Source organism: Enhydra lutris, unplaced genomic scaffold (genome assembly GCF_002288905.1).
Source record: "Enhydra lutris kenyoni isolate GAN:26980312 unplaced genomic scaffold, ASM228890v2 scaffoldscaffold84, whole genome shotgun sequence".
NCBI classification, from domain to species: Eukaryota; Metazoa; Chordata; class Mammalia; order Carnivora; family Mustelidae; genus Enhydra; species Enhydra lutris.
The window spans coordinates 196,950-212,155 of record NW_019154168.1 but is presented as its reverse complement, the minus strand read 5'-3'; the positions used below and the strand labels follow the sequence as shown (position 1 = coordinate 212,155).

The 15,206-nt window shown below is 38.3% G+C and overlaps 1 protein-coding gene across 1 annotated transcript in view; it reads left to right on the top strand.

Moving 5' to 3' along the window:
- The first annotated feature begins 1,971 nt into the window (after positions 1–1,971).
- The window catches only part of LOC111161332 (leucine rich repeat kinase 2), a 130,871-nt gene continuing 117,636 nt past the window's right edge, over positions 1,972–15,206 (top strand). Inside the window, exons 1-6 of the mRNA XM_022524930.1 lie at positions 1,972–2,251; positions 2,507–2,592; positions 7,186–7,295; positions 9,876–9,964; positions 12,280–12,414; positions 14,761–14,895. Of these exons, the coding sequence (XP_022380638.1) occupies positions 2,098–2,251; positions 2,507–2,592; positions 7,186–7,295; positions 9,876–9,964; positions 12,280–12,414; positions 14,761–14,895 (709 nt within the window). The 5' untranslated portion in view covers positions 1,972–2,097. The remainder of the gene's footprint in view (positions 2,252–2,506; positions 2,593–7,185; positions 7,296–9,875; positions 9,965–12,279; positions 12,415–14,760; positions 14,896–15,206) is intronic.

Here is a 15,206-nt window from a genome sequence, read left to right as displayed (position 1 = left end):
CTAAGAGGATACTTTGCCTGACTACTGCAGTAGTTGGACAGAATGCTCCCATCAGAGAATTCATGTTCCCTATCGGGTACCCACAACCTCCTAATATAGGGCAGTCAGTAAGCAGTCAACAGGTAGATGAAGGAATTGAGGACAACGGGAGAAACCTTTTTTACTTAGATTATTTTTATTTGGAAGGGAACTAGGTTTTGATTTTTTGCAAGAAAATATCCAGTAGACTGAGGAGGAGAAACTGATGTAGAGGAAAAGGAAGGAAGGCATGGAGGGGAGAATCATTAGGAATGTGTGAGATATTGATTGGTAGTCAGAAGTTGAAACAAGTTCAGAAACCAGTTAGGAAAGGACACACTGCAGGTATAATAAAAATAACAAGGGTGAGAGTTTTTTGTTTTGTCTTTATTATGGAAAATTTTTGCAGAGCAAGAAGTACAATAGACCACATGAACCCATCACCTATGTTCGGCAACGATCAATTCAAAAGTTGGTATGATTTCATCTCCACCTCTAGCCATTTCACCCCTTTCTCCACCGCTGGGTTACTCTGAAGTAAATCCTAACCATTTTTCAGAGATCTACGTAGGGTGAATGACGTCATTGCTCTCAACTTTGTATCTGTGGACTCAGGCAATAGTCTTCTCTTGTCAACACTAAATCTCAATGTCCTTGTTAGCAAAAGAAGGATAAGTAGCTGTCTCATCCATTTCAGAATTATCATCAGATGATGTAAGAGAAATGAAAACAAACCATCTAAAATTGTGAAGTACTAACTTTCAGTCCAGTTCTCTCCTTTGTAAATGACCCCCAGGACAAATAATCTGAAGGCAACAGATAATCTTTGTCCAGCCTTGTCTACACAGTCACTTGCTTAGGTTTCTCTTCCTGAAAAACACAATACTTTGGTACTTTTTTTTTTTTAACGTTAGTGTTATAGACACTTATAAGTAATTTTAAATATAAACGGAACAACATTGAGGTTTGTATCTTTCACCTTTTCTGGTTTTCCGCTTTCATCCTTTCCTTTAATTTACCCCGTGTTTCTCTTTAAAGGGCTCTGAGAACTGATTATTCTTTGGTGTGCCCCAATTTTCAAGACCCTACGGAGTGCAGATTCAAATTTTCAGAGGTGAATTTTAGTGGACTTTAGGGCAACAGAGCTCTGGATAACCAAGAGAGGGGTAAAATTATTTGCTCCCCTACCAAACGCCACAGCAAAAAGAAAAAAGAAAAACAGAAAAAAGAAAAAAAAAGAAAAAAAAAAAAAAACAGAAAAAAGCCTTTAGCTGGGCACATTGGGATTGCAAAAATTTCTCTCCATCCTTGGGGGGAGATTATTCATTTCCCTATAGGGGGAACTCTAAAGAACATGTTTTCCTAAAAGGGGCCAACTGGGCGGTGTCCTCCTTTCCCAACGCCCAGATTTCTATTCTTAGATCTGGAGATAGGCGGAGGCTTTCATTTTTTATTTTTCCTAGTTTGCAGACCCTCGGCGGGGCTGGAGGAGCCCAGGCTGGGGGGTCGGGGCGGGTGGCCCGCCGGCCTGCCAAACGCGCGCCTTCTCCCGCCAGGGCTGCGGCGATCCGGGCCTGGGGACCCCGCGGAGTGCGCTGAGTCAGTTTCTTCCTGCACGACTCCCGGCCGCGCCGCCGCGGCGAGCGGGATCCGGTCTCGGAGGCGGCGCTCTTCGGAGGTCGGGGACCCGGCCCGCACCCGTGCGGGGGCCACGGTCACGGTCACGGTCACCGGGGTTCGGCCCGGCTCAAGCCGCGACCCGCCGGCCCGCCCCGGTTCTGCCCGGCACAGCCCTACCTTGGTCGAGCCTCGCGCAGGCCCCTGAGCTCATTTTTCGGGCCTGGGTGGGGGAGGAGAAAGCCGAGGAGGAGGGCCGGGGAGAGGGAGGGCACCGCAGGGCGGGGAGCCACCGCCTTCCTCATAAACAGGCGGGCGTGGGTGCGGATGAGGCCGGCGGGGAGCGCTGGCTGCGGGCAGTGAACTGTGCTCGTCCCCGCGAGCAGCGGCGGCGCCCCTGCCCCTTCCCCCGGCGGCCGGCATTCGTGTGGGAGGCACGGTCGGTTTGGAGCAGAGTCCGTCATGGCCAGTGGCAGCTGTCAGGGGTGCGAGGAGGAGGACGAGGAAACTCTGAAGAAGTTGATAGTCAGGCTGAACAATGTCCAGGAAGGAAAACAGATAGAGACCCTGGTCCAAATTCTGGAGGATATGCTGGTGTTCACGTACGCCGACCACGGTAATCATCCTCAAGGAAACTGCTCCCCGCCCCCACCCCTTTCTCTTTTGCAAACTTTCTCCCTCGCACTTGGGAGTTGCACAAACCTGGACTCCTGAGAAGCCGCAGACTCTCTACTCCTTAGGGCAGAAAGGAGCGGAGAAGTTTAGGAGGGTCTTGCGCTCACTTCTTTTGCTTCCTCCCTCCTGTTTCAGACACAAAAGGGGTGCGTGAATCATGACTTTGCTTCTTTTCCCTCACCCCCTTCTTTTCCAGCCTCCAAGTTATTTCAAGGCAAAAAAGTCCACGTGCCTGTGTTGATCGTCTTGGACTTGTATATGAGAGTCGCTAGTGTGCAGCAGGTAAAGGAGTTGTTTTCATGTCGCCCATTCCCCTTTCTCTATGGAAATAGATGTTTTTCTGTCAGTACTATATACCCAGAAGTTCTGGGTTGCTTCTGACTTTCCGCCTCACAAACCACAGACTGTGATTTTAAGAAGGAAGCGTTGTCAAATCATTATCAAATGTTAATGATGTAAAAGGGCCCACTAAGTGCTCCTTAATTGTTTTGTAGAAGTAAATTTGTGCAACGCACGTACAAGATATGATTGGTGGTGGGCGGTAAATAATCATGGGTTGGGATTTAATTCTCTTATTGGCTAGATGAGCTCATCAGCATTAGCATTTAACCAAATTATTCTAAGAATCTTACCAATGTACAGCATGTCCTAGAGATGACACCATTGTGAATAGTTTGGGAAAGGAGAATAATTAATAGTAATAAAAATTAATAATAATTAAATTAATAAATGAAGTAACTGGCAAATTCTCATAGGTTTAAGGTTTCTTTCTTTCTTTCTTTTTTAACTTGAAAACAGATTTCTGGCCTTTAGTTGTAGCATACCTTGTATTATCTAAAGAAAGTGATGTTTTACTATTCTCCTATAAGTTTATATTTGTATTTTTCAACTCTTTTCATATAAACTGAATATAAAAGCGAAACTTAGCACCTATACCATAGGAAACACAGACATTTGTCAAATACCTTAAATACATTTTAAAAAAGAGTCCTAAGGTGATAGTTAAGAATAATTTACAGTCAAAATAAATTACTGCCTAACATACTAACTTCCTTTGTAGATTCTGAGGTTTAGAGAACTGAAATCAGTCATTTGCATGTTGGGTGCTGAAAGGAAAGAGAATTGAACTTTGAATTCTCTCAAAGTGTAGCCAGAAAGCCAGTGTTTCTTAATACTTGCTGGAGAGGCTCCACAGAAGAAAGAATTATCTGGATCTCTGAATCTGTGTCTAGCTACCTTCATCTTTATGTTCATCTCTGTATCCAGCTATGTCTAGTCTGGGTGAACCATATACCTAGTTTCTTTTATATGAGAACATTTGTATCTGGGGTAAATGGTTATTTTAATTTTTCTTGAAATTTTGAAAATTTCAAATTTTGAAATTTGAAAAATTTTGAAAATTTCAAATTTCAAATTTTGAAAATTGAAATTCCTGAAATATTTTCCATCTGACTATTGATTTTCAGGGAGTTAGCAAACAAAATCATGAAAAGACGAGAGGCATGATAAAGGCACTGTTCCTTTTAGCATCCAGAGTCTGAATTTTGCCCATGAAATATGAGTCACATTTTAGAGCTGGCCTATTGTGTTTGCTGCTCTCCTCCTACATCATCCCTTCTTTCTTGCTTCTGCTTTGGTGTTCAGAAGTGCCTTGTCTGGCAGCCTCTGTTCCTTGGATTCCTTGCTTCGTATGAAGAGTTCCCCTGTTGGGTGCCACTCAGTATCCCCAGGACCCTTGGAAAGCTTGGGTGTGTAGGGTCCAGAGGAGGTTGTGCTGAACTTGAGAACCCAGGGGAGGCTGGAACAGACCCACCACTTCATTCTTTGTTTTTAGAAGCTGTCCAAGCCTAGACATGTTTGTCTGGGAGTAGTTATGAATGTCACTTAATATCTTGGCCAGCATGTACCAGAGAAAAACTATGCAAAAAAAAAAAGGAATTGTCTTTTGATTTGGTTATTTAATAGAACAGAATTATTCGTTTTAGCATCGTACATGTATTCGTCTGCAAAAGGTGTTGTGTGTATTACATCATTGGATTCTCACTGGAACCTCACTGCTCTCTCAGAAATCTCTCCGGACACTTTTAACCTCAGAGTCGAGTAGCTCATTTAGGACCATAGAGCTCATGACAGAGCCAGGACTCAAGTTTTCACATACCTTCAAAATCTCTTTCCATCACACATTCTGAATCTCTTTCCACCACATTTTCCATCAAAATCTCTTTCCATCACACATTCTGAATCCACAAGCTGTTTGTACAAGAAAGCAGCACAGTGGTTTGTTACAAATCCTGTGGCCATGCTAGCTACAACTACGTTATCAATTTTAATTATCATTGGTCTTATCGAAGGGATGTAGAAAGGAGTTCTCTTGACTGATATTTTAATACTCCCCTTAAAGAAAGTGCGTTTTTTCTTCAGATTTCTTCATATTTGTGGTATAACTACTATACATGTTCTTTAATGCTTTATATTTTGAGTTAGTTGGAAGTGCTGAATTAAAACTTCCAAATGATGAATTTAAGAGGGTAAGGTAAATTCAAAAGTAAATATTAAGGTTTCTTTCCAGAGTTCATTTCACATCCTATTCCAGACTCCCAGTTTGTATTTTTCAGGGTCTTTTTGCATTTTATTAATGCTCTGTAATAAATGACAGTCTTTTGAGAACTGGTAGTTAGACTAGCTGTCTTGGAGTTTCCTTTTTCTGCCAGTCAGCCCATCATTTCTCACTGCTTCTCATTTTACATGACTTGCCTCTATCCACAAGTTTCAACCTTTGAAGTAAGAGAACGAAATAACTGAAAGTGACTGAATTTTTCTTTAACTCCTGGCCTCTTTGCCATTGTGCATTAATTAGATGCTTGAATCTCCAGAATAATTATAATAACGTGAAACTACCAATTTAATTGTATTATAACTGGGCGGGAGAGGAACCTTCTCCCTGAAAGATAAGCTTTTAATTGAGTAGATTAATGGATCAGTTGTTCCCTCTGCTCTGCTGCCAGGGATTCTGTTTAATCATAGAGGCTCAGTTGTCTCAACCCTTTTGCAAAGCAATTACCGGTGCTGCTTCTTCACCAACCAAAACACAACAGGTTTTCTCCTCCAGTCAGTCATGCAGGTACAGAAATGCGTAGAGCATCCTCTGTGACTTGTGATTTATTTCCCACTGGAAGCTGTTCCAAATGTTATTTTCTTAAATACTTGGGGGGGAAAAGTCTCGATGTATTTTATGAAAGCACGAAAATAGCCGGTTTCTATGACAGCTGGATTATCAGTGTCTGTTCGGCTTACGTGGAGGAGGATGTCCTACTTAAATATAGGTAAAAATAGCTGTCAGAAATTGCTGCCTTTTCAGGCACTTTGAAATTATGTAAAAGGATGTAATGACAGAGTAAAGCAATTCAGGCTTAATCCAGAAAAGATTCAGAAATCGTACTGTAAAGAGATCTTGTGTAATCATTTTCATCTTGTAAAGAAGCCCTTGTTTGTTCTTGGAAACAACAAACTTGTGTCATTATTCCTTACTGGATGCACAGAAATGCTCACCTTGTCATTCGGCTTTGTATCACTGGGCTCCACTTCGGCGTCAGGTCTCGTCTAGCAAAAGCCTTGCCCTGCAGTACTGTCCTCACCACCGGGCACCTCGCTCTCCTCACAGCTTAGTTCCAGAGGCTTCCAATTCCGTATTTTGAATGACCACGTTTCTAATTCCTTTGAAATCTGGCTCAAGTCCTACGTTTTCTGTATTGTATCCTTCTCTGGGTAATTCTGACGGTGAATGCCGCTGTCAGACTTCATATATCGGTGTTTATCACACATCCTACTTAGACACATTTTCATTCATCTCTAGATGCTACATATTTAAACATTTTTTGATTTTCTTTGGGTTTTCTTTTATTCCTGATTATATCAAATCTAGTTCTATAATACAATAGAAAGAATGAAAGATTCCTTAAATTTAGAGAGGAATATAAACAGGAAGAGTGAGTTGAATTTAATCTCTTGTTTGAAATTCAAATACCATATTTTTAAAAAGTTGTATTTTTAAAAATCACATTTTTTTTTTCAGAAGAGCAACTTGTTCAAGATGGCATCATGTATAAACAGACTGAAAAAAGTTGTAATACAAGGCATCTGTGAGATCATATTTCATTTGGAAGTGGGAAAAAGTCTAGGGATATTTTTGATGTCCACATCTTATTAACTCATATTTGGATGTTCTAAAGAAACCTAGTGGGATCCATTGAGAAATCCTATCCCCTCCCTTTCTTATAGTGTCTTTCTCTTTTTCCTGTACCAGACGTCACAATGGTCAGACCGTTCCTTTTCTCTCCCAGTCATTCTAGCTACCATACCTGTGGAGCGGTCTTTACTTCCTAATCAAAATTTCCAACTGCCGCTAACCCTCCATTCCTTTTCTTTTCTTTTTTTTAATTAAAAAAGTTTTTTTTAGCCTCTGTTCCTAACCACTTCATTTCCTTCCCTACAATTAAAATCTCAAGTATTTAGAAGAGATTCTGTCAGGTAGATGTGATTTAAAAATCTTGTACTTCATAATCTTGGTGTGTCCTCAAACTATTTTTTGTGTTTCATTTTATTTAATTTTTTTAAATTTAGATAATAGGCACATCTGTTAAATTCATCATTCGGGGATGCTCTAATATTTTTTGTATGCCCTTTTGGTATGGTTTTTGGAGAAAGATGTATTTTAGACATATGACTTGCTTTTCTCAGTAGGCATTTTAGGATGTCATTTTGTTTTAAAATAGTTATTTAAAAATAGGTAGTCACCTATTCCAGTAAGAATGAAGAGACTGAATATGTTCTTTTAGCATGTTTATAAATGTGAATATATGCCTTTCTTGCTTTCAGGTGGGTTGGTCACTTCTTTGCAAATTGATAGAAATCTGTCCAAATACAATGCAAAGCTTAATGGGACCTCAGGATATTGGACATGATTGGGAAGTACTTGGGGTTCACCAGTAAGTATGATAGATACGTAAAAACAAACTTCATTAAGTGTTTATCCATACATATGACAACCCCGCCTTTGATATATCATATATTTGTAATCCAAGCAAATCTGCTAAAATCCTCTAAAATACAGATATTTTTTCTCAAGTCAGTGACTTACATTTATAGAGAGTTTTCTTTCAGTTCAGTAGTATATTATCTATTTGCGTTAGAAAACTGACATTTGAGGTAGAATCTCAGGTGCTATTATTATTTTAATAATATACTAATGCAGTCATACAGTTGGTTAGGTTGTAGATTTTTGATGACTACTTATGAATTCAAACCAACAAAAGTTTTTTTACTTTTTAATAGTATAACTGATACAAACTACTAGTTCTTAAAAATATATGGATACTAAAATTTAGTTCTGTAAGTCATAATTTAGAAGTTTATGCTTTATCGTCTTTAAAAGTACATAAGGAATAACAACGGAGGACACTGGGAGAAGGAGAGAAGTGAGTTGGGGGAAATCGGAGGGGGAGACAAACCATGAGAGACTGTGGACTCTGAGAAACAAACTCAGGTTTTTGGAGGGGAGGGTGGGGGATTGGGTGAGCCTGGTGGTGGGTATTAAGGAGGGCACGTATTGCATGGAGCACTGAGTGTGGTGCATAAACAATGAATCTTGGAACACTGAAAAAAAATATATATCTATATATCTATATATCTATCTATATATATAGATATTCATACATATATATTTATGAGCTTAAACCACAGCTTTCAAAATGAAGAAAAAAGAGGAAATTACCTTTCAGCACATCTGCAGTGAAATCTTGATAGCTGTTTTCCCAGCTATGTTACTGTAATTTGCAACATAATGACTTTATAGATGAGACCACTTCTTTAGCCATAATTAGTTAAGAAAAAAGTTTTCTGAAGAAAAATATGTTTCCAGGAAAATCATTTTTTTTATAACTTTTTTCCTTAACATTTAAAATTTACCTTTTCTTATTAATTTTAGGTGTTATTTATACCTACTGTGACTTTTCTTTACCACAGAGAAGTGAATACCTATTGCTTCCAATGACATATAGCTTGTGTATACTTTGCACAAAATTAAATTTTACATCTTTGTATTGTTTATTAGTGTCACCATAATTGCAATTTAAACAAATTTAAATTGTTTGTTCATAGGTGAGCATATCTGTGCTTGTTTTTCCATCTTTGATGCTTAATATGTTGCTGTTCTTCAGTTTCCATGACTTAAAGAGTGTTTTGAAAAGAGCGTATTTACAGTAAATATATGTTGTCGTCTCCAAACAATTTCTGAAACTCTATGAGTCACTTCTAAATGCTGCATTAAATGCAGCATTTAAGGAGGAATGATATGAAATATAACTGTAAATAGGAATCGAAATGTTGTGTGTCCCTTGGTTTGGCTGAGGATTTCCAAAGTCCCCAAAAGTTAGCAATCTATAAACTTAGGGAGTTTTAAAAAAACTCATCTAGTCATATCCTAGTAGAAACCCACTGTTCAAATTAAATTATGTAAACATTTCTGTAGGAAGTCTCATTCACTCATTCATTCATTCATTCAACCATGCATTCTCTCGTTTGCTCATTCATTCATTCACCCTATTCATCAAATATTTATTATACTCCTACTTTAGGCCTGAAATGGTGTGAGCAAGATAGACACATGCTGCTTTCTATCGTGGAGTATATTAGATCATTCCCAGCAAACGTTATTGAAAAACATAATCTCCCTGTATTCAAGGGCTTTTTCCCACCAAAGGTTTACAGTGCTAAAGAAGAAATCTTATGTGGTGATGAAGTCAGGAATAGTGGGTATGATGAAGGGACAGGTAGGGCAACGTGGATTGGAAGAGAATTGACAGACCAGAGGGATAGGGCCTCTCAGTTCCTCACCTTGCCAACTGGAGACCATGTTTCTAGGGAATCTGTGGTTGTCTCCAGGTTCTGTCTTCTTCAAGTGATGTAAAGCTAACCATCACTAGGTAGAAATAGACTAAAGATGGTATATTTTAGATTCGGTTAACTCAGAGAGTTAAATTAAATGAATTTGAACTAACTGAATATTGTGATGTACTAGCTTCACTATGATAAAATATTGTCAATTTCTCTTTCAAAAAGAGTAAAAATCAATAATTTAAATATTCATATGGGTTCTTAATTTATATGTGCAAACTAACATTTTTATTGCATCTCTATATTTTAATATATCAACATGCATAACATAATTCACAAGTTTATATCAGATATAAAAATGGGCTTGATCTCTTGATGTATATAATTCCTCATGATAGTTTAGATATGGAGTTGGATGAAAGTAATTAATAATTGAATTTGAATATTCAGAGGAAAAAGTTTTAACTTTTTAACTGAGACATAATATTTCCCTCTTAATTGTTGTAAGTTTGGCTCAGTTTTAATGGAAGAAAAATGCACAAAAGCTTCAGTTTAGAGAATGAAATACATTGAGTTGAATAAAAATATAGGCGAGTGAAGCAAAATACCTAAAAAAAAGCAAACATTTAGGTATGATAATTCCCTCTTACCTTGATTTCTGTTTTTAATTACAGACTGATTCTTAAAATGCTAACAGTTCATAATGCCAACATAAACCTATTAACCGTTGGACTGAAGGCCTTAGATCTCCTTCTGACTTCAGGTAATACATGCATATGCATATTTTTAATATTGACTCAAATTTAAAAAGTATTTTAAACCATTGATCAAATGTGTTTTAATGTCTTTTTAAAATATAAGAATATAATATGACCTAAATATCAGTGATTTCCAAAATTCTTTGTTTCTGTTTTTCCTCTTTTTTTTTTTTTAAGATTTTATTTATCCATTTGAGGGAGGGACAAGGGGTGAGGGAGAGAGAGAGAGAGAGAAAGAGCTCGAGAGCCTGAGCATGAGTGAGTAGGGGGAGGAGCAGACGAAGAGGAGGGAGGACCAAAGGGAGGAGAACAAGCAGACTTCATGCAGAGTACAGAGCTTGATGCAGGGCTTGATCTCATGACCCTGAGATGGTGACCTGAACTGAAAGCAAGAGTCAGACGCTTAACCAGCTGAGTCACCCAGGGGCCCCTCTCGTTATCTCTTTTCTTTATTCTTTTTCCCTCAAAAATGCCACCCAATATCTTGGCCTTAAGCATCACCTTTATATATTATTACCAAACCTGATTTCTCTTCCCAGCTTTGCTCCCAAAATCTGGTCCCACGGGTCATATTCCCATTTGCTTGTTGGCTGTACAGGTCCTCGTCATTATTATATCTTTCTCCATTATATCTCTTGATATGTTTTCTGTATGTTCTGGGGTATGACATAATAGTACTATTTTAAAAATACATAGCATTGTTTCTTGAATACTTGCTTCACTTGTAAAATACTTCACATGCTTTTAAAAATGTAATCTGCAAAACATCTCTTGAGATGGGTATTTGATCACAGTTTTCTAGTGAGGGACATGGAAGCACGAAGAGGTTGCCTCAGCCTATAAGTAGTAGAACCAGGGTCTGAGTCCACATATCAGATTCTTTCCTTGAGGACATTTCTGCTTGGAGGATTATTGACCTGAAAACAAAGAATCTTGGTATGGTGCAATAGTTATGATCATTGCTGGGATGGACACTTGCTATTATGTAAGTTCTGAGAAGAAAGGCTGCTCACAGGAGCTAATCACAATGATAAGGAGTGGTTTTCCAGGAAACTGAAAGTTTATGAATTGGAAAAATCTCCCAACACTATAATATATTGAAATCAGCAATGTGCAGACAATTAGGAAATCTGATTGGAGGAAATTAGGAAATTAGGAAATGTGTCTTGAAGAGACTGGTTAATTTAATATCTTTCAGCCAACATTGAGAATTTTGTGCTGTTAGGGAGGTTTTTAATGTGTTTGAAGTTCATCTCAGATACTCATTAAACGTTAACTTGTAGGTTGTTTTCATTGTTTGGCTTGGTAGTTAATGGATTTAATAGCTATTGGGCATTTACTGTTGTGCTGGCCTCTGGAGAACTCTAAGGCAGATGAGGCAAAATTCCTATAACATAGAAGGGCACAATCCAATATAACTTTTTGCAATGAAGAAAATGTTGCTCTTTTCAGTATCATGGCAAGTAGCCATATATGGCTATTGAACATTTGAAATGAGGGAAACTAAATTTTAATTTTATTTAATTTTAATTAATTTAAATTTAAGTTTAAAAGGCCACCTGTGCTTAGTGGCTCCTGAATTGGACAGGACAGGGAAAGAAATAAAAAGTAGTGTGAGAGGGGTGCATGGATGTCTCAGATGGTTAAGCGCTGGACTCTTGATTTCCACTCAGGTCACAGACTCATGGGTTGTGGGAATCAGCCCTGCCTCAGACTCCACTCTCAGTGGGGAGTTTGCTTGAAGATTCTCAGCCCCTCTCCCTCCCCCCACTATTGCATGAGTGCTCTTTCTTTCATATAAAAAGTCTTCAAAAAAAATAATAGTGTGAGAAATAATTTCAATTTTTAAAATATTTTACTTATTTATTTGAGAGAGAGAGTGTGTGAGCTGGTGGGAGACAGAGAATCCAAAGCAGAATCTGTGCTGAGTGCAGAGCCGGGGGCGGGGCTTGATCCCAGGACTCAAGATCATGACCTGAGCCAAAACCAAGAGTTGGCTGGTTGACAGGGAACAGAAGAAGGCTAGCTATGGGGTGCCCATGGAATATCCAGGTAGTGTTGTCTAAGAAGCAGGTAGTAATATGTTTCAGGAGTTTAGAGCTAAGGGCCTTGGCTACAGGTGTTGATTAGGAATATAGACTTACAGTAAAGTGTACTGGGAATTAATTTCACTTAGAAAGATCACAGAGGTTGATAGGTCTATCTGGGGTAATTAAGTGGTTTATCAAAAAGAAGAGTCCATAAACTATTCATGTAAAAATCAACACACTAAATGTTAAAACAGCTGTTTACCTGGGGCATATTGTTCTTTTCAAAATAGGCAAAATCACTTTGCTGATATTGGATGAAGAAAGTGATATTTTCTTGTTAATTTTTGATGCCATGCGCACATTTTCAGCCAATGATGAAGTCCAGAAACTTGGATGCAAAGCTTTACATGTGCTGTTTGAAAGAGGTATTTAAAAATGTCATAGTCTTGATTTTCATATTTATATAAGAAGCAAGGGAAAAGTGGAATATAATTATGATAATAAGGTATCTAAAATTTTACTATTTATGAAGAAGTGGGGGCTGTCAGTCAAGGATAAATAATGGGGTTAATTCAGAAATATTGCTTGTTTTGTGGAATGAATTTCATTCATGGGTTACAAATTATGCAATTGTAGTAGACTTTCTTACATTGCTTAACAAGACTTAAGGTTCCCTTTGCAAACCGGATGTGTAGGTGTTAAGAAAGAAAAAATAAAACTGTGAAGTCAAAGCATAGATTAAATTTGGATTTATGATGTTGAGTCATCTCCAGGGATTTTAGAAATTGCTAAAGGCTCTGTATAAAGAACCAGGAGGTTTGCAGAGTGTCCCTTAGGAAAAAGACAAATATGTATTTTATCTCATGGGACTAAGATGGATAACAGAGATTATCATGCAATTTTGGAGTTGGTTGGAACTGTTAGTCCTTCCACTGGCTTGATGAGGGAATAGCTCCGAGAAGTGACACAAGCAACCTGCCCTGTGAGCACAGAGCTAGTCACCACCACTGCAGTCAATTTAGCACCATTTTCTGAGAGCTCTTTCTGCATCATTATGAGAACCAGTAGTGCTGGAGGTTTAGGATAAGAATAACTTATGTGGGCTCTATGTCTATGTCAGTTTGCCACCTGAGTTTCTGGCAGCTCCAGGAATGGAACAGATTAACATCTACTATTTAATTCTTGCCCCATTTCAAAAATACTTTAAATAGCTTACAGCTACTTACAATACACTAGAGAAAGAAGTGGACGAGGAAATGCGTGAAGGGAAAGTAATGTAAAAATAATGTAAAATAATTTACTAGTGACTTCAGGTCCTGTATACTTGTCAAGGCATGGACCAGAAATCTGTTTCTCTGCTTCCTATCAGGCAAAGAAGAATTAAACGTCGCCTGTTACAAAGTTGCTTGAGATAAAAATAAACCCATTTATCAGGAGGAGTGATCAGGGTTGTGGGAGACCTGGGAAAATAATTCTTTCGGGCTTCCCTGGAGGAGATGATAGAGTACACACGTTTTATAAGGAGTACAAAGTGTATTCAATGAAAGAGACTCTATCAAGTGTCAGAACAGCATGGGCCTGGATCCCAGCTCTCTGATGATCAGGCTTGGCAGAGAAGAGGGTTTCCTGTGAGTGGAGACTCAAGGAACAGCACGTCTTTCGGGATATCTTCTATAAACGTTTTGTCTTGCAACTAAGCTTTTGATAAGAACTTGGCAGAATTGAGTTTGAGGTTCCATTGTCTCACAGGTCTGTCACCTTCTGTGTTGCAGTTTAAGGGCACATTCTTATTCATGGAAGAAGGGCTCTCTGACCAGATGGGACCCATCCAGGACATATGGAGAAGGACCAGGGAATGTTAAAAGGGAGCTCTTATTCAATAGAAATATTATCAGTACTGACAGCATTTTGATTATACAGAGAGTAGAAAAAATTTCCGAGTTTTCTAGGACTATCAAGTTCCCTGGGACTTACTGGCACCTGTAGAGTGAATTTTCAAAATTTGAAAGTATACTGTGGAAACTGCTCAATAAAACGAGAAAGTTCCATGGTACTCCTCACTTATTAGAAGAACCTAACCTTTTCACGTCCTTTTATATCACATCATTGATATCAAGTTGAAAAACAAAAAAGTAATGCTAATCATAATGTTTTCCAGCATTTTTGTCTGTGCCATTCTCAGGCTAGAAGGACCAGATTTGTATACATGTTTTTGAGCTACCCACCCAATAAAATGACTCCAAATGGAACTCATTGGCTTGATTACAAAGACTTTAATTATGAAAATTTATAGTAATTTCTGATGAAATCAAGGCCATTGAGACAGAGTACTTCAGAGTCTAATTACTTGTCCTTTGCTGAAGTTCACCCCTTTTGAACTGAGCTGCCTTTCAACAGTGTACCATTAACCACTCCTTTTTAAGTATTGTGATCTATTCACTTGCAGGAGGGCATCTTTATTAGTCATTGGTCAGTTTCCCAAAGGAAATTAGAAATAATTTTGTTTTTCTGAGAATTGTTTGGTCACTAACACTTTTACATTTTTTAAAACACTAAACTAATATAGATTAAAAAGAAATTCTTTTAATCTCAGTAGCTTTTTTCCCCCATTATAAAATCCTTAGGAAGAGTTTTGCTGAAATATGCATCTTTAACTCTGTCTGTTGTATTTACTGTGTCTCATACAATTAACATGAATATTATGTTTTTAAGTAATTAAATTTTTATATCATCTTTAAGTCTTTTCAGTATTTTGTCTTTTATCCTTCTAGTTTCAGAGGAGCAGCTGACCGAATTTGTTGAGAATAAAGATTATATGATCTTGCTCAATGCATTAAAAAATTTTAAAGATGAAGAGGAAATTGTGCTTCACGTCCTGCACTGTTTACATTCCCTAGCAATTCCTTGTAAGTACCCCATGTGCGTGATTTCTTTTTTGTATGTGAAAAATTACAATGTATCTCCTTTCTGAGTACATTTTAAAAACATTTTTTTTTAAAGATTTTATTTATTTATTTGACAGAGAGAGATCACAAGCAGGCAGAGAGGCAGGCAGAGGGAGAGAGAGGAGGAAGCAGGCTCCCTGCTGAGCAGAGAGCCCAATGCGGGGCTCGATCCCAGGACTCTGAGATCATGACCTGAGCCGAAGGCAGCGGCTTAACCCACTGAGCCACCCATGCGCCCCTAAAAACATTTTTTATTATGTAGAAACTTGCAG